At 45.4% G+C, this 27,106-nt stretch overlaps 1 protein-coding gene across 3 annotated transcripts in view; it reads left to right on the top strand.

The window, feature by feature from the left end:
- The window catches only part of Gnptab (N-acetylglucosamine-1-phosphate transferase subunits alpha and beta), a 73,582-nt gene that overhangs the window by 40,539 nt on the left and 5,937 nt on the right, over positions 1-27,106 (top strand). For all 3 annotated transcript variants that reach the window (XM_037196850.1, XM_028880301.2, XM_028880300.2), the window contains 12 exons: positions 6,888-7,049; positions 8,553-8,732; positions 8,922-9,092; positions 10,364-10,487; positions 11,768-11,971; positions 12,550-13,592; positions 15,565-15,764; positions 15,917-16,136; positions 17,631-17,744; positions 19,306-19,391; positions 19,814-19,912; positions 21,320-21,487. In XM_037196850.1, coding sequence (XP_037052745.1) covers positions 6,888-7,049; positions 8,553-8,732; positions 8,922-9,092; positions 10,364-10,487; positions 11,768-11,971; positions 12,550-13,592; positions 15,565-15,764; positions 15,917-16,136; positions 17,631-17,744; positions 19,306-19,391; positions 19,814-19,912; positions 21,320-21,487 — 2,771 coding nt within the window. The remainder of the gene's footprint in view (positions 1-6,887; positions 7,050-8,552; positions 8,733-8,921; positions 9,093-10,363; positions 10,488-11,767; positions 11,972-12,549; positions 13,593-15,564; positions 15,765-15,916; positions 16,137-17,630; positions 17,745-19,305; positions 19,392-19,813; positions 19,913-21,319; positions 21,488-27,106) is intronic.

The following is a 27,106-nucleotide window of genomic DNA, read 5'->3' as shown; positions in this document are numbered from 1 at the left end:
CAAACGCTTCTGTCCACTCTCATCCTAGACAACAAACAACCCTTTCTCAGGCTCTCTGTTTTGAGAAACCTTGAGGTGACTCCTCTTATAATCTGATCAATTACCTACGAGTTTTATCGGTGAAAGTTTTAGATGCGACACACACAGAATTTCTCTCCAGTGTCTTATCTTCAGTTCACTCTAAACCTTTCTGTTTCTAGACATTTTCGTCCATGGTGGGGCTTTTCAGTTTAGATTAGGTTTGGGTTTTGTTCTGTTCTGTGTCACGTGAGGAGCAGGTGGGAAATCGTCCCAGGGTTCACAAGGAAATGCTGGCAGTAAGTAGAATTCAGTGATGGCGGCTGCCGAGTGGGCGGGTGTGCAGGAGAGGATGTGTGCCCTGACCTCAAGGATTTAAATTGTGTTTTGAAGCACAGGGGTTAGAGAGTTTGCGGGGAGTGTGTGACTAATTGAGTAGACTGCTATGGAGTTGCCCTCTTCGGGTTTGGATAGAAATGTACCCCAAAGGCTGCTGGGTTTGAACACCCAAGTCCCTGCTGCTGCTGCTGCTGCTGCTGCTGCTGCTGCTGCTGCTGCTGACACTATTTTGAGTGTTGTAGAGCTTTGGGGAGATGGGTCTTAGCTGGATGAAACGGGTCCCTAGGGAGCCAGCCTCCAGTTTACATGCCAGCCCTGCCTCCTGGTGGGCTGTGAAGTGAACGGGCAATCTCCTGCCGTAGTTCTTTCCTCACCACGATGGACGGGACGGTTCCTTCAAATGGCGAGCCAGAGTAAATCCTCCCTTAGCTTACAGAGACATAAAAAATAGCAGTGCATGAGGGAAACCGGAAGTGTCTGTGTGGTTCACAGACACTGGGGGGTCTGCAGACTGTCTGTAACTAATTCACCGAAGGCTAGATGAGCTCATTGCTTGACTAGGAAGGTACAGGCAAGGTAGTGATGGCCTTAGCAACTCACCTGCATTCTACCCCCTCAGAGTTCTACTCAGGACCTGTTTAAGGTCACCGAAAATTATGCTGCCAATTCTCTCATCTGAAAATCCAAACTCTAAAATGCTCTAAAATCCAAAAGTCTCTGAGCACCAACATGACACCACGAATGTAAAATTAGGTAGGTATATCTATATCCTCATATGATACTTTGTTTTATGTACAGAATTACTTTAAATGTGTTAAATTATCTTCAGGCTATGTATATATGACACACGAATTTCATGTTTAGACTGGAGTTTCATCCCCCCAAATAGTTCGTCACACGTATATGTAAATGTTTGGATTTTTTTTTTCTTTTTGAGACAGGGAGGGTCTCACTGTATAGGCCTAGCTAACCTAGAACTCACTATCTAGACCAGGCTAAGCCCCAAACTTAAGATCCACCTACCTCTGCTTCCTGAGGGCTAAGATTAAAGGTGTGTGCAACCATGCCAGGCCTGAAACAAAACAGACACAGTGGTGTGGTGACGCATGCCTTTAATCCCAGCACTCGGGAGGCAGAGGTAGGCAGATCTCTGTGAGTTCGAGGCCAGCCTGGTCTCCATAGCGAGTTCCAGGCCAAAACTTTATGGTAAGACTCTGTCTCAAAAACAAACAACAAAAAACCACTCCTGGCACTAAAACCCTTCTGATCCCAAGCAGTTTAGATAAAGGATACTTAGCCACGTAACACTTGGCCACATAATATTATTACCAACACATCTTTAGTGACCTCCATGAAAGTATCTTACTCACTTGATTTTTATTTTTATTTTTTTGAGGGGGGGGGCGTTTGAGACAGGGTTTCTCTGTGTAGTTTTTTGGTGTCTGTCCTGGATCTGCTCTGTAAACCAGGCTGGCCTCGAACTCACAGAGATCTGCCTGGCTCTGCCTCCTGAGTGCTGGGCTTACAGGCGTGCGCCACCGCCGCCCGGCCTCACTTGATTTTTAACGCACGCCTTTCCTTTTGCTCTATTTCTAAAATGAATAGTCAGCAGAGGAAGCAATGGTTATGGAACTACTTTAGCTTTGGAACAGCCATCGGGACTTTTTAAAACCTAGCAGCCCTGACTTACCAGATCCCTAAGAGGTGCTGACTTGTCTCCAGTTAGTCGTCGCGGAAGGGTTTTTATCCCGAAGTCTGCATAATAACATGAAAATCAAATCAACCCAGGTTTAAAACCAACTTACACTGCACCTTCTGAGTTGTTCTCGGGGATGTTTGTCTGGCCCCCTGCCGTTCTTTGGGATTTGCTGTTCTCCTCGAGCAGGTTGGCTTGTCTGTGTACTGACAGTCTTACCCCAGTACACGTGCTCACAGGATGGTTAGCGGTACCCAGGCCTCTCTGTTCTCTGGATCAGAGCCTCCTTAACCTTCCCACCAACAATCCCTTTGGCTTGAGAAATTTTTATATGACTTTAGGTATATAAATATAGGAAATAGATACACATTTGCTGATAATAAGTTATAAGGATTTTTTTTGGGGGGGGTGTTTTTGAGACAGGGTTTCTCTGTGTAGCTTTGTGCCTTTCCTGGATCTCGCTCTGTAGACCAGAGGAGATTTTTTTGTTATTTACATTTTTATATTGTCTGTGTGTGTGTATGTAAGTGCCACAGTGTGCATGTGTGAAGGTCACAGGACAAGAGGCAGTTCTGTCCCCCATGTGGGTCCTGGGAATCAATGTCATGCATGCGTGGTAGCAGGTGCCATTATCCCCTGAGACGTCTTTCCGGCCCAGGAAATTCATTTTTAAGTAATTCTTTGGTATACATGTAATTTTAGCATTTATCAAAGATGAAAGCAAATTTCATACTTTTGATGTGGTTGTAAACAGTTACATTCTGGCCGTAGTTGATACTTCAGAATCAGTTGATTTGTTGTTGTTGGTTGGTTGGTTGGTTTGGTTTGGGTTTTTTGGTCATCAATGCTAAGAATTGTACTTTCTTGTAGAAATATGTTTAGGGGTGGTTCATAAATTTTCGAAGCTGAGGATGTAGCTCAATGGGTTGGATGCCAACATAGCGTTACCAGAGGCCTGGGGTTGGGTCCCAAACCAGATGGTGGCACACAGAATGGCCTGGAGTCCCAGCTCCGCAGAGGTAGTGGCAAAAAGAGCAGATCTAGCTGAGAACTCCATCCTTCAGCAGAAGCCACAGCTACTCAACCTACCAGAAATCAACCTCCAGCAATAGATGACATTTGCCACCAATATATATATATATATATACACACACACAGGATAGAGGCACATCTCAGATCCTTCCTTTTCCAGCAGAAGAGCGGCCAGTACTAATAATAACGTTGCAGGGTTGGGTTGCCACCTAGTGGACAGTAGAGGATACTTCATGCCCCTTAGGCAGAAAAAAAAATCTGTCCTTTTATCTCTGTTAACTACTGTGTGGTTACTGTGAGAGAACCTATTTCTGAAATTTTTTTTAATGTTTTTCTGAGACAGGGTTTTTCTATAACAGCAGCCTGGCTGTCCTGGAACTCGCTCTGTAGACCAGCCTAGCCTCAAACTCACCCACTTGGTGATGTAGTTAGAAGCCAGTCCTAGGCAGCTGCTTGTATGTATGGGCTGTCGAGATGGGTAAAGGTGCTTGCTGCCAGATCTTCTGACTAAATTCAGTCCTGTGGACCCACATGTTGGAAGGAGAGGACAGACTCCTGAAAGACGTCCTCTGATTTCCACACCCGCACGGTGGCCTTCACGTCCTTCCCACCCACAAAATACATATATAAAAGAAAAATTTAAAAATCATCTAATTTGAGAACAATTTTCTTGGTGCACTTCTAACCAAATAAAAGGCCATATAAATTATGAATTAAAAATAAATAAATAAATTATGAATTAAAATTAGATACCATTTTAAAGTAATGCTGTGAATCCTTGGCTCTCTTCATAGAATTCTCCAGCTGTCTTAAGCATCTCCGAAACATCTTTTCTTTTAAATTGATGGTGCTCGGTTGGAAGCCAGAACCTCACACATGAAGGTCAAGCACTCTACTAGACTGTATACATACTTAGCCTGGTTTCTTCTATTGTCAGTCCTTTATATTTACTGGTTAACAGTTTTTTTAAAAAAAAGTGTTTTGTTTGCCTCGTAATGGAGACCCCTAGCCTTTCAGGGGTGGTCAGCTGGGCTTCTCTGTGGTGGCTTGGGACTCCGTGGGAGCTGTGCAGTGACATGCACACAGGACCTGGTGACAGCCTGGCTCCTGCTTTCCTCTCCAGCCAGGCTGGATGGTTTTCTTGCTCTGATACTGACTGGTGGTCCCCGGGCTGCTTCCTGGAGTGAACAGAGCTGAGGAGAGAATGTCACTTCTCTTCTGACTTCACTGGAGCTCAGATCAGCAGGCAGCTGGCCCAGCAGGTCCCCGGATGATCCCAGCCAGCCTGCCAACTGCCTGCCTCAGTGGCATCTCTAGTCCCAGGTTCCACCTGTAGTACAGGTGTCTGCTCTCATCATCTCTACATCCGACGGGCCAGCTCTGCCACAGCAGCACAAGCCTGGGTCTATGCCACTCAGGCTTAGAGCAGGGCAGGTGTGAGTTTACACTTTAACTCTGGGACAGAAATTGCCCAAGGCAGTGTCTGGTGCACATTATATGCTTGGTCAGTGGTGGAAATTATAGTGAAAATGCTACAATTACCGAGTTAAAACATAGCACAGACTTGCAATCTGCTTCAGATGGCTGGGCTAGGAGGATTGCAAATTCAAGGCCTGTCCGGGGCACCTCAGTGAGATCCTGTCTCCAAATAAAAAGTAAAAGAGGCATGGAGATGTATGAATGGCAGAGCACTTCCCTAGCACACATGAGGCTCCGGGTTCCTTCCTCAGTCCCAACACGAAGAAAGAGCGTCTGTGTAAACATGCTAAGACAGTTTGGTGTCACTGTTTTTTTTAACATGATGTAATTGTAGCATTTTCATTATTTACAGAGTCTGTGCAATTAGTTTCCCTGATGGATAATACCTAGGCAAAAGGGGAAAAGAAATGCTAGCATAAATCCATCACTAATGATAAATGATGCTCAGGATTGCATTTGGATATGCTGGTACATGCCAGAGATGTATTAACCTCAGTCCTTTAACTGGATTTTAAATTTATCATAAAGCATCTTAAAAATCTGTAAACTTAGAGAATGTCTAAGAGGCTTCAAAATAATTTCCAAGATAACAATTTTGAGAGATTAGGATGCAGACATTTCCCCTTTAAGTTTAAAATTAAATTATACTATTAAATTACTGTTTACTTATTCTTGAACAGTGGTTTCCCCACTCTAGGGGGCCCTTAGAGGTGTTATGGGGACCAGTGAATGGGAAGAAAGGGACAAAGAGTCTTGCAGGGACAGGTGGGAATGTCTCTCGGCGACTGCTTCCTGTTCTGCCGCACACAGAGGCAGGGTTGACCGCAGTGAGAACTGACCCCTTGAGTTCTTGATGTATGTATGCGCCACACTGTTGGTGGTCAGGAGTTAATGGCATGCGTTGGTGAAAAGGGGGAATGGCAGACATGAAATTCCACTGCTTTCTTATGGCCTGGAGGTCTCTGGAAACTCGGGGAACTGCTTAGGAAATGAGTCAAGACAGTCTGATAGCAAAAACAGCCCAGAACGACCCTGTAAGCGTCTGTATTTGTCTTCTAGACTACAGCAGCCTTGTCAGAGAAGACAGCATGGCAGAAGGGTGTCCTGCCTCCAACAGGGTTGTTTCCACCCATCTCCTTAGTTTCTGGTTGAAAAACCTCTCCTCTTAAAGGGGCGGCGCACGCCTTTAATCCCAGCACTCAGGAGGCAGAGCCAGGTGGATCCCTGTGAGTTTGAGGCCAGCCTGGTCTACAGAGGAAGATCCAGGACAGGCACCAAAACTACATGGAGAAACCGTGTCTCGAAAAACCAAAGAGAGAGGTGGGGGCGGGGGGAACAAAAGAAAAACCTCTTTTCCTAGGAAATCTTGACACAGAGTCCAAATCTAATACAGATGGAGGTGGTGTGGCACTGAGAGGGTGGAGAAGCTGGTGTGTAAAACTGGCTACTGTTCACATTGTTTCTCCTTAGATCTGTGGTTGCTCCACAGCTTTGCCCACAAAAAGGTATATTACTCTGGAGGCACTTGGACGCTCAGACCTAGATTACACCAGGAGTGAGGCAGGATGCTGCTGAGATGCCCAGTTACAGCATGAAGCCACCTAAATCCAGCCAAGTTACACTGTGATACACCCAGTGTATCATATCGGTCATGTTCTAGAACAAAGTCAGAAACTGTTGGCTCCCCCCCCCCCCCCCCCCCCCCCCGAGACAGGGTCTCTCCACATAGCCCTGGATGTCCTGGAGCTGTAGACCAGGCTGACCTCGAACTCAGAGATCTGCCTGTCTCTGCCTCCCAAGTGCTGGGATTAAAGGCATGTGACTACACCCAGTGTGTGTGTGTGTGTGTGTGTGTGTGTGTAAATGAAGAGCCGTAAAAATAAGCCAGCTCTGAAGAGTTGGGGGGATGTCATAAGAGTCTGACGTCTCAGGAGATCTAGAGTCTCCTGTGGGACTGAGGAATGACTGTAGCTCCTGTGGGACTGAGGATGGCTGTAGCTATCAAATGATGCCCAGGGTGCCCTGGTCACACTGGTCCTCCAATCCTTCCTGTCCACAGATGTTCTGTTGTATTCCTCTGGCTAATACTGTTGGCCTATATGATACCGTCTTTACATTTCAAGACTAAAAGTTAAAAAGCTGGGCATGATGGCTCATGCCTGTAATCTCAGCACTTGGAAAGCTGAGGCAGAAGGATTGCCATGAGTTTAAGGTCACCCTAGACCTGGAAACTCTTTCTCCAAAAGAAAACAAAATTAGAGGTAAGTCTGTGTTTGTTCCCTGCGGTGCAGTGTGCCCATGCGTATCTCTTGCTCTCTGTCAGTTACAGTTATATTCGGAGGCCAGTGTCGCTCTTCTGAAGTTGAACAACCCCAAAGGTTTCCAAGAGCTAACCCAGCAAGCCAAGAAGAACATGACCATCAATGGGAAAGAGCTGACCGTCAGCCCTGCGTATCTGCTGTGGGACCTGAGTGCCATCAGCCAGGTAAGGGGTGTGGACCTCTGCAGCTCAAGGAAGGGGTGTAGATTCCTACAGCCAGGGAACAGGTGTAGACCTCTACAGCTCAAGGAAGGGGTGTAGATCCCTACAGCCAGGGAACAGGTGTAGACCTCTGCAGCTCAAGGAAGGGGTGTAGACCTCTGCAGCTCAGGGAAGGGGTGTAGACCTCTACAGCTCAGGGAAGGGGTGTAGACCTCTACAGCTCAAGGAAGGGGTGTAGACCCCTACAGCTCAGGGAACAGGTGTAGACCTCTGCAGCTCAGGGAAGGGGTGTAGACCCCTACAGCTCAGGTGAAGAATTCAGAATGTCTGCCATTGGCAGAACAGCTCAGCTGGGCGAGTGGTGGGCTGAAGAATTAGGATGTTAAATATCTGTAGGTCAGATTGAGTAGAAGGGAGAGGACTTACTGGAAAGTGGCCCCATTAGGGCTTTTCCAAACTTCCGCTCTCTGCCATTGGTTTGCCTCTTATTAAAAAGAACAAGTCCGCAGAGATGGCTCAGCTGCCAGGAGCACGCTCTGCTCTTCCAGAGACCCCGGGGTTGGTTTCAACACCCACATTAGACAACTCACAACCTCCTGTAACTCCAGCTTCAAGGGATACCTATCACCCCTTTTCTAGCCTCCAAGGGCACCCACGTACACATACCCTCACACTCACTTACTTATAAATGTAAACAAAATAAAGCTTTGGTCAGGCTAGATGGGACATGCCTTTAGTAGCCCCAGAAACAGGCCAATTTTTATGAATTTGAGGCCAGCCCAGTCTACATAGTGAGCTCCAGGCCTGCAGGACCAATCGGATCTAAGACCCTTTATGTAAAGTATAATGAGGAGATGGAATGTCTGTCTGTCTGTCTGTCTGTCTGTCTGTCTCTCTCTCTCTCTCTCTCTCTCTCTCTCTCTCTCTTTCTCTCTCTCTCTCTCTCTCTCTCTCTCTCACACACACACACACACACACACACACAAACGTGCATGCACAAATTTTAAAGTTTAGGCAGAGCCTGTCTAAGTTTCTTTTGCTGTGATGAAACACCGTGAACAAAGCAACTTGGGGAGGGGAGGGTTTATTTGACTTACACTTCCACAGCACTGTTCTTCACTGAAGGAAGTCGGGACAGAAACTCAAGCAGGGTAGGAACCTGGAGGCAGGAGCTGATGCCAGGGAGGGGTGCTGCTTACTGGCTTGCTCAGCCTGCTTTCTTCAGGACCACCAGCCCAGGGATGGAACCACCCACGATGGGCTGGGCCCTCCCCCATGCATCACTGATTAAGAAAATGCCCAACAGACTTGTCTGCAGCCTGAGCTTATGGAGACATTTTCGCACTTGAGGCTCCCTCTTCTCAGATGACTCCAGCTTGTGTCAAGTTGACATAAAAATACTCCCCCTTAGAACAGAGCAGGCAGAGGGTAAGACAAGGAGGAGGAGCTGGGACCCAGTGGAGATCCTTCATGTCTTTATGTGCCACACTTCTACCCGTCTCCCAGTCCAAGCAGGATGAAGATGTGTCTGCCAGCCGTTTCGAAGATAATGAAGAGCTGAGATACTCATTGCGATCCATCGAAAGACATGCGCCGTGGGTTCGGAATATTTTCATCGTCACCAACGGGCAGATTCCATCCTGGCTGAACCTTGACAACCCTCGAGTGACAATAGTAACCCACCAGGTGCGTGACTTTGCAGACATCACAGGGCTGTGGTTTCCTGTCTGGGCTTTCAGTGTGGCACAGTGATCCGTCTCGACCTCCGTGTCCGCCTTCTTTGAATTACCATTCTCCTCCCTTCCCTCTGTCTAAATGCCCAACCAAAGTGAAACAGCTCAGATTTACCTTCTGCGTGTGCCTTTTCTGTTCAAGGACATTTTCCGGAATCTGAGCCACCTGCCTACTTTCAGTTCACCTGCTATTGAAAGTCACATCCATCGCATCGAGGGGCTGTCGCAGAAGTTTATTTATCTGAATGACGATGTTATGTTTGGTAAGGATGTTTGGCCGGATGACTTCTACAGCCACTCCAAAGGTCAGAAGGTAAGTCCTGAGATGGGTGGGCACCTCGTTGGAACATCAGTAGCAGATGAGGAAAGGCATTTCCTCATGCATCTGTGTATGCATTTCTGTATGCAAGTATCCACAGCTATGCATTTGTGACTCCAAGCTCAGGAGAGTCAGGGTTAAGAGTCAGAACACGGCCGTGGGGCACTGCTTTCCTGGGTCTCAGATGAACAGGGTTCCCGTTTCCTCCTTGACCCTTTATGCTTTCTACCGTAGCAAAGTCACTTTGCAACAGAATTGCAGCTTGAGTGACAGCAAAATGACCAGCACACAAAATTAGCTTAAAGAAGTGTGTGTGTGTGTGTGTGTGTGTGTGTGTGTGTGTGTGTGTGTGTGTGGTGTGTGTGTGCATAATGTGTATGTATGTGTGCACACGCAGCTCTGGGGTGGGCGTGGGGGTTTGTGGGGGAGTGGGAGGGGGTGATGAAGTTTCATGTAAGGTGGCCCGTCTGGCTCAGGCTGTGTTGGGGGAAGGGGGAGGGAGACTGAAGGTTAAATCAGGTGGGATGGGGAGACCTGTCCGAATTGAACCAGATTTGTTTGTTTTCTGTGCTGGAGACCAGCCCCAGGAACTCATCTGTGCCAGGAAAGTACTCTACCATAGAGCCAAACTCTAGCCATTGCCAAACTCTAGTTTCCGGTTAGATTTAAAATATAAATTCTGAATAAGTGTAATGTGCAAAGGAATGGTGTCTTTAAAACGGGAGGGGGTGTGTTTATCTTCAGTGGATTTAATTTATCAAGTAGCCGTGCACTCGCTTTGGGAGCTCAGGATGTTGTACGAAATAATTTGCCTAAGCAGGGCCTCACTGTGGAGGTTTTAGGCCACTGGTAGCACTCACCCTCTCCTTCCCTCAGCCTTGAGGCGATTATGCAGAAAAGCACTCAGGTTGCTAATAAGTGTCACAGCAGAAGAGGGACCTGCAGCAGATCCTCTCCCTCCCTTGACATGTTCTGTGTTCATATGTCAGTCTGACCGTGCTATTTTATTTAGAAGTAGGTTATAAAAGCATGTTATTAAAACTAACCCGTGAGTCCCTGTTCTCTGAAGCGGCTAGAAGAGAATAGCCAGGCCCAGCAGGCTTCACTGGACAGTGGGCGTTGGCCAGCCAAAGGCAGTGCCGAGTATCAGCAGCAGTCGTCTTTGGGAAACTTCAGAGGCTTGATATCTTTCTCAAGATATTTTAATTAGAGAGTAAAGGGTGTCAGAAACTGTTGTATTTTTTTCTCTTTGATTTTTACCGCAGGTTTATTTGACATGGCCTGTGCCCAACTGTGCCGAGGGCTGCCCCGGCTCCTGGATTAAAGACGGCTACTGTGATAAGGCCTGCAACAATTCCGCCTGTGACTGGGATGGTGGCGATTGCTCTGGTAAGGATGTGCCCAGCGTGACTTGTTCGTCTTTTCATCCTTAGTCCTAAGAATCCACGCTGTTGACTTCCTAAACCGGACATTGAAACATTCCAGAATCCAGACATTCCTGGTCGGTATGGCCATGTAGCCCTGTTGATTCACGGTATCTACCATTATTGCATGCATTTCTCTGATGTAGGCTCTGCACTTGAAAATATCTTTTGTTATTACTTAAAGTAGCTAGAATACTCTCAATTATGTAAACCCAAGGATTATTCCAGCTGGTTCTACAGGAGTCCATGGCAGGAATCTCAGGGGAAAATTGCAATAGGCTGTGAAATGATCGAAGCTACAGAATAAATAACCCTAATCTACTTAGCAGCAAACCCCACCCACTCACCGTTGGACTTGACGTTGGCACTTTTGAAAATATGTTTACTTGCTGCCTTTCAGTTTATAAAGCACTAACTTCTAGAACATTATTTATTACCCTCTTGATTTGGGGGGTTCTGAGAAAGAGAGTGGGCACAGATGCCATCATCCTGGTATTCTGCATTAGGAAATGGAGTTGGAAACTGTGTTGACTATTGGAGGAAACAGAGTGTCACAGCTGTGTCTTAGTCTTCTCTGTCAGCTGCCCTTTTGTGAAGTCTAGGCAGCTGCAGGGAGAGAATACAGGTGTATAAAGCAGACCTAGCAAAAAACGTTAACGTTTGACGGTGTGAATACCTGTGTCTGGACATGGTTTTGGGAATTCTGAGTCATAGCCCTTGGAATAATCTCTTTCCCTTCTCCAGCTTGGCTCTACCCATCTCAATCACCACCAACTGTACTCTTCCACGTGAACTCCCTTTCCTTAAGACACAGGGAGTCTTCTGTTAAAGGATGGGATGGGTCTCTGTAGGTGTTAAAGGATGGGATGGGCCTCTGTAGCTGCAATCCATGCATCAGTCTTGGTGTTAAAGGATAGGATGGGTCTCTGTAGCTGCAATCCATGCTTCAGTCTTGGTGTTAAAAGATGGGATGGGTCTCTGTAGCTGCAATCCATGCTTCAGTCTTGGTGTTAAAGGATGGGATGGGTCTCTGTAGTTGCAATCCATGCATCAGTCTTGGTGTTAAAGGATGGGATGGGTCTCTGTAGTTGCAATCCATGCATCAGTCTTGGTGTTAAAGGATGGGATGGGCCTCTGTAGCTGCAATCCATTCTTCAGTCTTGCAAACATTAGTAAGAATGATGAGCTGTCTGCCTTCACAGTTGTAAGCCCAGTAAGGACTCTTCCTACCTCCTCCCTCTACAGGTAACAGTGGAGGGAGCCGCTATGCTGCAGGAGGTGGGGGTACCGGGAACATTGGAGCCGGACAGCCCTGGCAGTTTGGTGGAGGAATAAACAGTGTCTCTTACTGTAACCAAGGGTGTGCAAACTCCTGGCTCGCCGATAAGTTCTGCGACCAAGCCTGCAACGTCGTGTCCTGCGGGTTTGATGCTGGTGACTGTGGACAAGGTATGCGTGTTGCCATGGAAACATTAGAAACAAAGGGCTAACTCCACAAATAGGGAGCATTCGATGGTTGTCATCATTTACAGTAATTGACAGTAATCTCAAGTGGGCGAAGAGTTGGAAATCAGTTATTGAAATTTATTGATTAGGGCTGGAGAGATGACTCAGAGGTTAAGAGCACTGGCTGCTCTTCCAGAGGTCCTGAATTCAATTCCCAGCAACCACATGGTGGCTCACAACCATCTGTTGTGAGATCAGATGCCTTCTTCTGGCATGTAGGCATACATGGTGGCAGAACACTGTATGCATAATAAATAAATAAATATTTATTTAAAAAAAAATTATTGATTAAAAATCATGCCACATCTCTGTAGTGAATCAGGGTTAATGTTCCATGTAAATTGCTCTGGCTGGCTCAGATGATACGATGAGCCATATCCCCAAACCTTGTATTAGAATTTGTGAGCATTTTTAAATGGATTTAAAGTCATCCTTAGAAAATAACTTGAACAGAGAGAATTAAGGAACGGCAGTAAAACTGTCTAATTAAAAAGAAACCATGTTTGTGTTTTCTCCTCCAGATCATTTTCATGAACTGTATAAAGTAACACTCCTCCCAAACCAGACGCACTACGTTATCCCCAAAGGTGAATACCTGCCCTATTTCAGCTTTGCAAAAATAGCCAGAAGAGGAATCGAAGGCTCCTACAGTGACAACCCGGTTATCCGACACGCGTCCATTGCAAACAAGTGGAAGACCATCCACCTCATACTGCACAGTGGCATGAATGCCACCGTGATCCACTTCAATCTCACACTCCAAAACGCAAATGACGAAGAGTTCAGAATCCAGCTAACCGTAGAGGTGGACACAAGGGAGGTGCCAAAGCTGAACTCTACCACCCAGAAGGCCTATGAGAATTTGGGTAGCCCGGTGACACCCTTTCCCCAGGCCGAAATCCCTTTTGAAGACGTTCCCAGAGGGCAACGCTTCCCCAAGGTCCGGAGACGTGACGGAAACACAACAGGGAGACTCCAAGAGGAGGTGAAAATCCCACTGGTGAACATTTCACTCCTCCCAAGAGAAGCCCAGGTGAGACTGAGCAACTTGGATCTGCAACTGGAGCTTGGCGACATCACTCTGAAGGGATACAACTTGTCCAAGTCAGCCTTGCTGAGGTCTTTCCTGGGGAGCTCACCCGATGCTAAAGGAAAACCTCAAGCCAGAAGGACAGACGAAACAAAAGACAATGTGGAGATCCCGCAGGAAAAGCCCTCTCACAAAAGCCCAGATAGCTTTGTTGGTCAGAGGTCGGAGAGATGGACGTCCCCCATGGGGACAGTGAAGGCGAATGGCCGGGACAGTGATTTGAATCCACCCCCGGTCTTGGAGACCAATGCAAGATTTAAGCCGGAGACTCGGGCGCCACATGCAGTAGGCATGCGTGTACCCAAAGATGAGCCCCCGGGGAGAGAAGAGGAAGGAGGCCGAGTGGAGGGCGATGTTGACAGCCACATAGCTGTAAATGAGGTAGTGCCCGGACGGAGGCTGCAGCACTACACGCACACTTACCCAGGCTTTTTGCCTTGGGAGAAAAAAAAGTACTTCCAAGACCTTCTTGATGTAAGTTGGATCCAGCCTTACTCTTTGTCATGCCGCGGCAACATAAGTACTTTCTAAGTGCTGATGTAATAGTAACTACCACTTGTTGAGTACTTTCCTGTGACCACGACTGAAGTAAGCGCTTTTCTCGAATGATTTCATTTAATTTCCCCAATAACCCTCATAATAAAAATGCCCCAAACTTTTGCAGTCTAGGTAACGGTCCTGATGTGAGTAAGCGTTTTAGCCGGGGTGGAGGCTGGGGACGTGGAAGAACAGCAGTGATGTCCTGTCTCCTTAGCTCTGGTACTATTCCAGCTTTACTGGTGAGAAACCCGAGGTTCAGATAAGTTCATTGGCCTTTCCGCCATCAGCGCCACCGGCCACTTAAGCCAAACCTCAGAACCGGGGCTCTTGTCCCTCGTGTCCCACGTGGCCTTCACTATGCCATGGTGGCGTTTTTTCCTGAAGGTGCTGCCACAGTAATGGACACTGGCGAGTACAGACACGGGACGACCAAGAGGCCACCAAGCAGGACAGATTGGAAGCTGATAGTTGTGGCCATGAGGTGTCTCTGTTGAGTCATAGGCAAGGAGTCCCAAAGGAGATGGCCTCAGGAACCACCACATCCTGTGAGCTGACCCTAGATGGGTCGGAGTTGACCGACCAAGAAAAGTTGTATGGTCAAGGCTGGACGGTGAAGAAGAACACGGACTGGGGCCTGTGTCTTGTTCCTCAGGACTTTTGGAAGGCACCTTTTGGCCTTGCACGTTGGGCGTTTACTAATTGAGTGCAAGGTGGCAGTTTTTGACTGCATTTCTTTTTATAATTCCCTACCTGTCCTTTAAAACAGTATAGGAGTGGCTGGGCAGTGGTGGTGCACGCCTTTAATCCCAGCACTGGGAGGCAGAGCCAGGCGGATCTCTGTGAGTTCAAGGCCAGCCTCGGCTACAGCATGAGTTCCAGGACAGGCACCAAAACTACATTAGAGAAACCCTGTCTCAAAAAACCAAAAAATATATATATATATGAGTTTGACTGTAGACTAGTAAAATTTTCAAGCAGTACAAAAATCTGCCCTAAAAGGGGAAGGTCTTCTTGAATCTCCTTCCTTGAGATTGGATCAGTGGCTGCCCTTCCAGTCTTTGCTCCAGGTACATAAACAAGCCACCTACGTGGTTTCTGGCCCACAGCGGTGATTTACACACCATCCACACGTTCCCTGTGGTTTCCTCTGACTCGGTCCTTGTGAGAAAGCAGCCCTGGGCAATGCCTTTGCCCTTCCAGCAGCTGGACCTTTCCATTATTTGACCACGACAGCACCTCAGCGAGCTTTTCCACCTATCTTATGCTTACGTTTTTATTCCATCGCTAGAATCGCTAGGTTTCATTCTTGTAAACTTGATGTCCTAAAAGGTGGCGTCACGTCGTACTCCACAGGGCACAGGACAGCTCGCTGCTCCACCTGCTAACTGGCACCAATCATTGCCGTGTTCCTCCACATTATCTTTGGGCTGGGGAGCAAAAAAAATTGCTTCTGTTAAAGTATGTTCACATTCTTGGCCAATTTTATTTACCCGTGTGGTTCTGCCTAACTGGTTTTGTCTCTCTTGTAGAGTGAGCTCAATTTCTTTTAGTCCTGTTCAAAACTCAGATACGTGCTCCTTTGTCACCTGGAAAAGTGTCTTGGCATTTAAAGCACTGTGAAATTTGTATGGAAATAATTTTCCTAAATGTTGTGCTGAATTGGCTTTGAAGTCGTGTTCTGTGACTAGTTTTTAAGGCACACTTATAGGCCTGTTATATGCCCAAGCCAGTGTTTTCCTTAAGATCCTTAAAATGACCTGACCGCATGAAGGTCTCTCATCTTGAGGACTGTCAGTGACCAGTTAACACATTCTGTAACACAGGGCATGTGATGCCTTTCCCTCTTGTTAATAGAATCTACTTTGGACTAAACACAGTGTGGAGTTACATGGAATTCTCCTTTCAGGAGGAAGAGTCACTGAAGATACAGTTGACATACTTCACTGATAGCAAACGTACAGGGCGGCGTCTGCAGGACACGTTCGCAGACTCACTCCGATACGTCAATAAAATTCTAAATAGCAAGTTTGGATTCACATCCAGGAAAGTCCCTGCACACATGCCGCACATGATTGACAGAATCGTTATGCAAGAACTGCAAGATATGTAAGTCTTCCGCTGTGCACGTGTGCCTGCCTGCCTCCCTGTGTACTTGACATTTGCATATTTCCCTGATATGAAGCCATATAAATAAGATGTGGAGACGGACTTCTGTTTTCATAAATATCCAAAGCTCTTGGTGTGTTACATTTGGACAGGTTCCCTGAAGAATTTGACAAGACGTCATTTCACAAGGTGCGCCACTCTGAGGACATGCAGTTTGCCTTCTCGTATTTTTATTATCTCATGAGTGCAGTCCAGCCCCTGAATATTTCTCGAGTCTTTGATGAAGTAGATACAGACCAATCTGGTGTCCTGTCTGATAGAGAAATCCGGACACTCGCTACCAGAATTCATGATCTGCCTTTGAGCTTGCAGGTAATATGTTGTTTCAGCCTTAAGCTTGTGACATGTTAAGTGAAAAGATATAATTCTGACAATACCTCTTTTTCTACTACATTTCAAGTAAAGATAACGCTGAATATTTAATGCGTGGGCTAGTGGCTCATCCATTTCTTAGTGCCAGAACTAAAATATTTGAAATTTGTGTTTTATGGATTTATTTTTTGTGCTCTTGCATTGGGGTAATCGTCTGTTATCTGAGGGGAGAGTCAGGTGGTAGATACCTGCATATGGTCCAAGTTCATTCAGGGTGTGGGGGTGTGACTGGCTGGAGATCTCAGCCATGTCCTTCTGTGATGCTTAGAAATGCAGAACTCATGCATGGAGACGTTAAGATGGATTGAGTTGCACTGTATTCTTTCTTGTTGAGCCTCGACCACCTCGAAAAACTGGGTGTTTCACCAGCCTCACATTCTATTTCAGATGAGGATGAACTGTTTGTTGTTGCATTGTCTTATTTTGCCCTTTTGAAATGTTTTTATTTTAGACTTAAGAATCCTATTGCTTTTGAACCCTTTAGAATAGCCACTTAGTGTCCTGTGTATCCTGCATAATGGGCGTTAACAGCCTAGATGCAAGATTGTAAAACATCGGCAGCGAACTTCTGCCCTTTGGGGTTCTGCCCATTGTGCTGTAAGCCTGTATTTAAGACCTCCTCCCTCCTTCAATAAACGGCATTCAGCACTTAAAAAAAAAAAAAAAAAAAAGAATAGCCACTTAGAGACTTTCACATATTTCTTTATTATGATGTTTTTCCTTTTATTTTTTGAGATTATAATATAATTGTATCATTTCCCCCTTTCCTTTCCACCCTCCAAGTCCTTTCATTTACCTCCCTTCTGGAGCTTTTTCAAATTCATGGCCTTTTTAATCCTCATTAATTGTTGTGTATGTATATTGATTAGTATTTTGGATCCCTGGTAGTGGGTTTCTCTGCTGGTGCAATAAGCCAAATTGAACTGAATTAAAGGTAAAGAACCAGGTTTAATCTGAGCAAAGCATTCCCTATCTCAGGGGAAGAGGAGAAATCACATGGCAGGTCTAGGTCTATGGAACGGAGCTTAAACACCCTGTAGGCGTGGTCTTGAGCAGCTCTGGGGGAGGAGCCGTGGCTTGGTGGGCTATCTGAGGGGCAGTGTTTGGGGGGATGAGGCGGAGCTTCCAACAGAACGAGTGTGTGTGTGTTATATTCCTAAATACAACCTGCACAGTCTATATAATGTTTCTTGTATGCACCTACTTTTTATTTTTAAACCAGTTTTTATCTATAGTGTATATAACAAATTTATAGGAACGTGTGTGTGTGTGTGTGTGTGTGTGTGTGTGTGTGTTTGTGTGTATAAAATTTTAAATACATAAATACAACCTGCGTGGTCTAAATAATGTTTCTTATATGCACCTACTTTTTATTTTTAAACCACAGCTTTTATCTATAGTGTATATAACAGATTTATATTTTGCTTTGGTTAGGATTTGACAGGTTTGGAGCACATGCTAATAAATTGCTCAAAAATGCTTCCTGCTAATATCACTCAACTGAACAATATCCCACCAACTCAGGAGGCATACTATGATCCCAATCTGGTAAGTTCCATGCTAATCCTTACCGGATGGACCTCCACCATTTCTGTGGAGCGCATCAACACCAGAGGCAATAAAGCAGCACAATTAATTAATACACAGTTGCTTACATCTTGCTTTGGAACCCGTCCCTACTCTGTGACTGTGTAAGTCCATTTTCAGATTGGTTACTTGGATTCCATAAACAGACATTCTAGTGACCAAGGGTAGCAGTGTGTAACCCCAGAACTCTCTTTTGGAAAGAACACTCCAAAGAAATATGTCAGGCGGGTGCTGCTGGCCCTTCCTGGCTTTGTGGGGGGTGGCAGATGAGCTCCACACACCTGTGGCAGTGTCACTTGTCCAAAATAACCAGATTATTAACTGAAAGAGCTGTCCCCATTTCAGAGATGTGAAAATATGTGCACCTGAGAATTGATGAAAGGGGCATAGACTATTTAACTTGGTTTTGTAAGTCGGACATATGATGTATGGGAAATGCTTAGAAAACCAGTGGATACGGAGGGAAATGGGAAGCATACACTGTGACTTGGATTACCAAGAATTCCCTAATATAATCCACCCCCTACTTGAATACCAGAACATACACAGCTCAAAGGATAGATTAAATCACAGAGAGTTTTCTAGTATTGCTGTCTTCTCCATGTTTTGTACAATGAATAGCTTTCGCTTTCATAATTAGAATAAAATTCTATTAAGAAGTTTTCTGGAGGGAAGGGATGGCTTGGTGGTTAAGAGCACTTTTTGCTCTTGTGGAGGACCTGGGTTCAGTCCCCAGCACCTACTTGGTGGTTTACAACCGTTGGTAGGTAACTCCCGTAACACTGCCGGTTCACAGTGAAAGAGTATGTGTGTAATCGGTAGTCCTTTTCTGCCTCTGGAGAGAATAAAATCATTTTTAAAGCATAGAAGTTAAATTATGCCGGCTAAAGAACACTCTTGGGAGAGTTTAAAACTAAAAATTTCTTTTTAAATGTTTCCCTCCGGTTCTGTGAAAGCTAACAGAGTCAAGGGTGTCTACAGGTTAATGACCTGTTGTTTGTCGTGGTTGTTGTCGTTTTTTAATTCTATTTTAAGCCAGGCCTGGTGGCCCGTGGCCTGTGACCCACCACATAAGAGGCGGGAATGAGAGACCCACTAGTTTAAAATCAGCCTGGGTCTCCTTAGGAAGTCAGGTCAGCCAGGACTCCATAGGGGGAGGCAGTCGAAGAAGACAGACAACAATAATTAACTACTTAGTTAGGCCAAGGATGGGTCATTAATTTTTCATTCACCTGTTTGCCAGGGTAACTAAAATGCTCGTGGTTATCAGGGCCCTGACCACGCCCTTTCTGCTCAAGAGGGGAAGTCAGCACTCTAGATTGCCAGCCCCATCCCTTGTCTTTCCAGTTGTCTTTATGTGTACCCCCAGAGTGCAGCTCGGTCGTAGCTAAGAGGGGAGCTCCTGAGCCCCGTGGACTCTTGGTGACCCCTACATTCAGCACCCAAGGCTGGTGCCTCACTTGCTCTTTCTTGTCTCGCCCTTGATGGACAGACTGACTGACCCACCTGTGTTCTCTTGCAGCCACCGGTCACTAAAAGCCTTGTGACCAACTGTAAACCAGTAACCGACAAAATCCATAAGGCGTATAAAGACAAGAACAAATATAGGTGAGTGGGAAATGCACCTTTGTTCAGCTGAAGGACAGAGTTCTAAAGGTCTGGCATGTTTGTGCCCTTACAATGTGTTAGTAAACTGTGCGTTCATTCAAAGGTTACGTGGGTTTCCTCTAGTAACCTTAAAAGATGCAGTGGTTTCTGTTCACACTGAGTCTAACCAAGTTTTTTGTTTGGTTGGTTTGGTTTGGTTTTTGGGTTTTGGTTTTGCAAGACAGGGTTTCTCTGTGTGAATTCCTAGCCGTCCTGGAACTCACTCTGTAAACCAGGCTGGCCTCAAACTCACAGAGATCTATCTGCCTCTGCCTCCAGAGTGCTGGAATTTTAAAGGCGTGCACCACCACTGCCCAGCTTCACTAAAGTTTTTAAGAATGCTCATGTATTTATTAAACTCTTTAAATATGTTTGACAATTAGGTTTGAAATAATGGGAGAAGAGGAAATCGCTTTCAAAATGATTCGTACCAATGTTTCTCATGTGGTTGGCCAGTTGGATGACATAAGAAAAAACCCCAGGTACTAATTTTTTATCATTTTTCTGATTGATTATAAAAATATGGGTTTTTTAATCTAAAAATAAATATGACTAAAAAGAGAACAGGCAGGACTAGGAGAAGGGAATGGCTTAGTTCAGGTTGGAGTAGACAGAGAAGCTCCATGGTAAAGGGACATAGTGTTTCAGCTGGGTTTGACCCAAGAGAGAGGAGTGGCGAATGAAGTGTAAATTCCCCACGGAGGGCCTCGCCCAGACTGCGAAGACATGGGGGCCCAGAGCAGACTGGAGGGGAGGGGTGGGGCCTCGCCCAGACTGCTGAGAGATGGGGGCCCAGAGCAGACTGGATGGGAGGGGTGGGCCTCGCCCAGACTGCTGAGAGGTGGGGGCCCAGAGCAGACTGGAGGGGAGGGGTGGGGCTTCTAGGCAGCTGGCACTGGGCATTTCTGAAAAGCTTCTTCCTGAGCAGTTTTCCTGGCAGTTAGACGGCGTCCCCGGTGCCTGCCCTGGCACACAGGAGGGGTCACTTAGTAGCTCTCTCACTGCTGGGGGAACTTGCTGGCTCTTTGACAGCCTGGGCTTCTTAGTCTCTCTGTTTTCTTTTTTGTTTTATCTTAGAGACAGGTTCTCATAGCCCACGCTGGCCTAGAACTCATAGATCTGCCTCAGCCTCCTGAGTCCTGAGAGAAAGGCAGCAGCCACCATGCTCAGCTAATTTCCTTTTTTAAAAAGCTCGTTCCCTCTTTTATTCTTTATGTAGGTTCTTAAGATGTTCCTACGTCCTCTCTGTTTCTCCAAGAATTGGTAGTTGGAGTTGAAGGTTTTGTTAAATTTGTTGTTTTTTTTTAAATTTTGTTTTCAAAGGTGTTGTCACATCTTATCATACTCTTAGTGGGACCTTGCTTGGTTAGTGACTTTTGCCTTCAAGAAAACTTGAAACAAGAAGGGACACACTGTCCTAACCCAGTTTTGCTGAACTCTAGCTTCTTAGCTTGGTTGGAGATACATGAATTCAAAACTCAAAAGGTCTGTGCCGTAGGACACATCACTATGTCCGACATCCACATAGTCAGCTCAAAGAACCTGTTCTAGGTGCTTACTAATTATTCCCCCAGCTTCTAACACAGTACTGCAGCCAGTCAACTACATCTACTGAACACATTATACATCTGGCGGCACTTAATGGAAGTCATTTATTTATTCCCATAGTTACGTGGACCTTTGAGAATTATCTGCCCTAGTCCTCTTGTTTTACAGGTAAGGGATTTGCAAGGAAACTCTACAAAACACTCTTCCTCAGGGAGCTCTATCAGCAAATGTACCAACGTAGGGTGCTGGCACATTGGAAATAGTTTTGGAACCCAGATCTCTTACCTTATTGGATCAGACTCATGTGTGTGATGACCAATGACGTTAGCTCTCTGTTTCAGGAAGTTTGTTTGTCTGAATGACAACATTGACCACAATCATAAAGATGCCCAGACAGTGAAGGCTGTTCTCAGGGACTTCTATGAATCCATGTTTCCCATACCTTCCCAGTTTGAGCTGCCAAGAGAGTATCGGAACCGTTTTCTTCATATGCACGAGCTGCAGGAATGGTAAATTCTGGTTTTGCATATATATGTGTGTGCCCATGTATCCACATATACATTTGTATCTGGATTTTAGATTCCTGGCATTTCTTTAACGTGTTATCTGTTGTGTAATTTCTTTGGGAAAATATAGTTACAATGTTTGTTTTACTAAACATTTAAAAGACATTTACTGGCATTTCAAGAGATTTGAAAAACTTATGTAACTGGGTTTTTACAGTTTTCCTGAATGAAACTTCATTTATTCAGTTCTTTGTTGCGCAATGTCTAAGTGGACAGCAGCATTGATTTGGAAGATCTTGTTGTGTTGTGCAAAATGAGAGGCACATGAAATCAGCACGGGCTGACCCGAATGTCAAACAAGCTTTCAGAGCCAGCAGAAACTTCGTAGATAATGTCTGAAAGATTGACATTTGGTAAATTATTTTAGAAAGTATCTGCTGTAGTTGGAAGAATGAAGACAAGAGAAGACAAGGAAACATTGAAATGGAGATCATAGACTACACCTCGACATTTTCAAGCATGCGGTTCAGAGGCATTTATATATTCATGGTGTGTTCATCATTGCTTGGGTTTGAAGAACTTTTCATCACTCCAGAAGAATCCCAGTGCCCTTTGAACAATCATTTTCCCATAACTTCACCCTCAGCCCCTGGTGACCACTTATTTGCTTTCTCACTGTGGATTTGCCTGTTTCTCACTGTGGATTTGCCTGTTTTGGATATTGTTTATGTAAGGATTGTGCCATGTGACCTTGTGTAACTGATGTCACTTTAGCTGAATTGTTTTCTTCAGTGATAGAGATCAAACCCAGGGCCTTGTCCATGTTAGGCGAGTGCTTTACAACTAAGATACATTCTGAGCCTTGATTTTTTTTTTTTTTTTTTTTTTAAGACAGGGTCTCTCTTTATATAGCTCATGCTGGTCTGGAATTCCCTTTGCAGCCCAAGCTGGTCTGCCCCTTGTGATCTGAACCTTGGCCCAGCCTCATGAGTGCTGGGATGTAAGTACATGGAGTAATTTGTTCCCACTAAAGCAACTGGCAAGTGGTAGATCAAGCCTGACTAAGCTTATGCGTTCCTAGTATATTCTGCAGCTGTGCTGTGTGCTTTCTTCATATTTTACTTAACTGCCATGAGGTCAGGAGACTTTATCTTTGGATTTATGAAGACTTTTAACCCTTTGCCTGCCTCCCTAGGTCAGGTGCTGGAATCCAAAGATGAAGCATATATAATGGCAGCTTTGAGGTGCTCGCATTCTGTCCTTTGTGATAGGCATCAGATAGGATATATTGGTGGTGGCAGTAAGGTTTGTGGTGATACTGGTGTACCAGGGATGGAACCACTGATTCTTTTGGTGACATTTGGACTTGATTTTGTCCTTATGAAACATAGCTCTCATCCCAAGGGGAATAAAAGTTTGTTCTTGAGCCAAATGTGAGTGGGCATGGCCCAGGGAATGAGTTCATATTTCCCCAATGACGTTTCTATGTGGAAAAGGTTTCATGAAGTCCTTCCCAGACACCGGCTGTCAGAAACTCATTGAAGTGGATGACGAACACAAGTTTCATACTTTCTGTGAGACGTGCAAGGCCACAGAGGTAGCTGCTGATGCTCTGGGTGAAGAATGGAAGGGTTATATGGTCCAAATCAGAGGTGGGATGACAAAATGACGAGGTTTTCACATAAAGGTGTCTTGACTGTTGAGCAAGGGGTGTTCTTGTTATAGACCAAGGAGGATTGGTGGTAGAAGTGCCTGTCTGTCCAGGATGCACCGTGGATGCCAGTCTGAGCGTTCTCAGCTTCGTGATTGCGAAAGGAAGAAAGGGAGAGAAGGATGTTCCTAGACCGATGGACACCACTGTGCCTCTAGGTCGAGAGCTCACAGGATCCAAAAGCTTTTCAGTCTCTCTGAAGAAGATGATGCCTGCAAATATGTTGTCAGAAAGCCCTTAAACAAAGAAGGGAAGAAGCCCAGACCAGAGCACCCAAGATTCGGGGTCCTGTTCCTGCGCCTGCTCTACAACATAAACGCTGGCATTCTCTCTGAAGAAATAACATGCTAAGAAAAACGAGGAGACTGCCTGCCTCAGCCTCTTGAATGCAGGATACAGGCTCAGCTAATTTTTTTAGATTTATTTGTTTGTTTGTTTGTTTGTTTGTTTGTTTTTTGGTTTTTCGAGACAGGGTTTCTCTGTGTAGTTTTGGTGCCTGTCCTGGATCCCACTCTGTAGACCAGGCTGGCCTTGAACTCACAGAGATCCGCCTGGCTCTGCCTCCCGAGTGCTGGGATTAAAGGCGTGTGCTACCACCTGTATGCATAGGTAAATTCACACTGTCCCATTGTAATGAAATCACTACTGCCCATTTCATTTCTTAAATTCAAAAAGAGTTCTGGTACCGTTCCTAGAAGTTCCTCTGACTGCTTGAAATCAGGGCCTGGCTTGTCAGCTGCCCTCAAGTCTTTGTGTAGCTGTGAGAGTCATAATGACTCTGAAGCAAACAGCTTCAAATATGAGGAGTCCATAACCAAAACTTTTTTTTTTCAGTTCAAGCAAGCATCTCTGAAACTTTCACTTTCCACTACCACTGCACTTTGCAGTCTGTAGCCTTCTGTAATCAGGCCGTTCTCAGGACCTCTGTGTCCTGAGGCTAGAGACCTTACTTCCCGCCATACTCCAGCTGCTATAAGCTGACCTGTGGCTTTCCCACAGCAACCCTGGCTCTGGGAGGGTCCCATTATCTGCTTGCAGCAATGGTCCCATGCTCAGCACCCTGGGTCCCAGAATCAACTGTATGCTGTTCTGGTTCACTGCTGAATGTAGCCCTAGGGCAACTCCATGGATCCAGCCACACCTTGCTGCTGGGATCTCTACTGCATCTCAGCACCTCCTGCAGAGCCCCAGTCTGGCGGTTCAGCCTGGAGCACCCAGCAGTTTCCACAGAGCCCTGGTCTGGCTGATCACCCTGGAGCACGATTCTCACCTCCAACACTTCCTGGGCTCCCACCTGTCTCAGCTGCTCGTCCCACACGGACACTGCTCCTCTGCTCCTGGAAGCAGTCTGGTCTCAGCAGTCTCCGCTGCTCACCACTGCTCACTGTTCACCTTTCCCGAGGTGAGGCAAGCCACTGGGCTCTCTAAGCCGCTGCCTGCTGTTACCTGTCTCGCCGCGTAGCCTCTCAAAGGTTGCAGAACCTGGCTGCTCTGTCTTGAGGGTCTGCCACCTGCGCTGTGCTGATGCCTCACGGGTCTCAGCTGCACATGGTCTGCTGCTGTTCTCTGAAGCTGCTCCTGGCAATTGTTGGAGGCTTCTGGAACTGCCATGTTTGCAGTCCGCTATGGACACTGTTTTCTGCATCCCAGGTTGGGAAAACCAACTCTGAATTACTTTCTTATTAAACCTTCCCCATATAATCATTCTATTAAACCTTCACTATGTCCCTAGACCTAAAGCCCATATCCTACCTTAATATATTATGCTTATCTTACTTAAGCCTGCACAGTATCTTCTTACATTAAGCATTTAGACTCCCATTCAACATTTACACTATTCACAGACTCACGTTCAGCTTATACTTCTTTATACTTCTTACAAGCTTATATTCTTGAGGAAACTCCATAGGACTACCTTGGCAAAGATACTTCTTACTCTTAACAGAACTAACTTGTACCAGGAAGACTCTCTTAGAAAACTCTCTGTAGGGCTACCATTAGCAAATATCTAACTTAGCAAACACCTAAAAGAGATTTCTTAACACCTAGAGGAGATTTAACATTATCTTCCAACAAGACAGAGTAATTGTCTTTGGACTTGATTTAGAAAGTAAAAATAAAAGTAAACTCTTAGTTATCAAACCCAAAAAGAGAATGAGAAGAAAAACTTTCTAAGGGACACAGTGTATTTCTAAGTCACTTCACTGCTCTTATAGGTAGCTCTTTGTTATCCAGCTACCATAAAAAAAAAAAAAAAAAAAAATACTGCGCAGCTATTAGACAATATAAGGCACTTTCTCAAAAGAACCTGTATAGCCAAAAGTAGCACAGCCCCAAGCTTTGTATCCTTTCAGTTTTCCCTTGGAGCTGACATTCAACAAACTCGCAGAAAATTTTCCTCCGTCTTGATTTTTTTAAGGCTGTTTTTTAAGTTTACCATAGGCGTTTTTTTTTTTTTTTTTTTTTTTTTTTTTTGGTTTTTTGAGACAGGGTCTCTCTGTGTAGCTTTGCGCCTTTCCTGGGACTCACTTGGTAGCCCAGGCTGGCCTCGAACTCACAGAGATCCGCCTGCCTCTGCCTCCCAAGTGCTGGGATTAAAGGCGTGTGCCACCACGCCCGGCTCACCATAAGCGTTTTTAATGATATCAGTGTTTCTCTAGAATCTTGAATATAACTCAATCTCATAAGCTTTTTCTTTTAATTATCTCCTGTGAGGTAAGCTGTTTGTTTGCTCTCAGCTTTTTGGGAAGTAAATCTAAGCTTTTTAGCAATGCTTAGGAAAGAAACTTCATTATGAGCTGAAAAAAAATGATTTTCTGGACAGTACCACCATCTTTAGTGGAAAAACTACTTTTCCCAGAATACATTTCTCTATATTGTTATGCTATTACTACGTTTCCCAAGCTAGTTTTCAACACTGCATTTCCCATCATGCCTTTCAAGCTACTTTTTCAACACCGTATTTCCCATCATGTCTTTCAAGTACACCAACTTCTGTTTCTGTTTTCAGGGTCTGTGTGGTTTTGTGTTTAATACTGAAATCAAGCTTTTGCTTTTTTTTTTTATCAAGGGAGGGTTTTCTTATCGATAAAGCTCACTTTAGGACAGGTGTACTTCCCTAATCAGACATTTCCCCAAGCGGGTTGCATCTGTCTGTCCTTGCGCACTCAGAGCGTATTGCCAGAGGCAAAACCCCTTCAGGGCTTCACTTTCCTCACTGGGGGAGTGAGGGAAACCGAAAGCACTTGAAACAAAGCTTTTTTCAGAAAGTTCTTTTCCCTGATAGAAAAGAGAGCTTTTCTCCTGGGTAGTTCTCCGTCCTGTCCTGGCTCGGATCTTCCCTCCGGCAGAGTCCCTGACGCTGGAGTGCAGCGGCAAACACAGCTCCGTTTCATTGCTTTCTCTGCACCAGCAGCTTCCTCAAGCTGCCCTGCACCTTCCCGAGCATCGTTAGCCAGGTTCTAGCTGCAGAGGGATTCCTGGTTGCTTTTTACTTACTGGCTTGAAAAGATAGAACTTAGCAGAGAGGGTTTGCCCCATTCCAAGAGGTTTGTTTTTTTCTTAGAGTGAATCACAGGTGATTTTTTTTTCCCAAAGATGTCATTAACAGGTGAATTTAATTTTGCTCTTATAGAAAGAAAGGCTGAGAAAGTTTTGAAAGGCTTTTAGTGTTTTAGAGAGAGACTTTACCAATTTTTTTTTTCCAAGAAAGCTTTCAGTTTTTGAGAAAGAGCACCAAGTTTTCCCAAGACTTCTAAACTTTGGCTCTCTTCATCTGCATTTTGTCTCGAGGAGATTCTGTTCCTGACGCTTGGGACCAAAAGCTCCTCACAGGAATCTTTTTTCTGCCTGTTTTCTCTTCTCCTCTGATTTTTCCCCAGCTTGCATTCCTAGCCCCAAAGTTAGAAAAT

Source organism: Peromyscus leucopus, chromosome 18 (genome assembly GCF_004664715.2).
Source record: "Peromyscus leucopus breed LL Stock chromosome 18, UCI_PerLeu_2.1, whole genome shotgun sequence".
In the NCBI taxonomy this organism is placed as follows: Eukaryota; Metazoa; Chordata; class Mammalia; order Rodentia; family Cricetidae; genus Peromyscus; species Peromyscus leucopus.
This window is presented reverse-complemented; position numbering and strand designations above follow the sequence as displayed.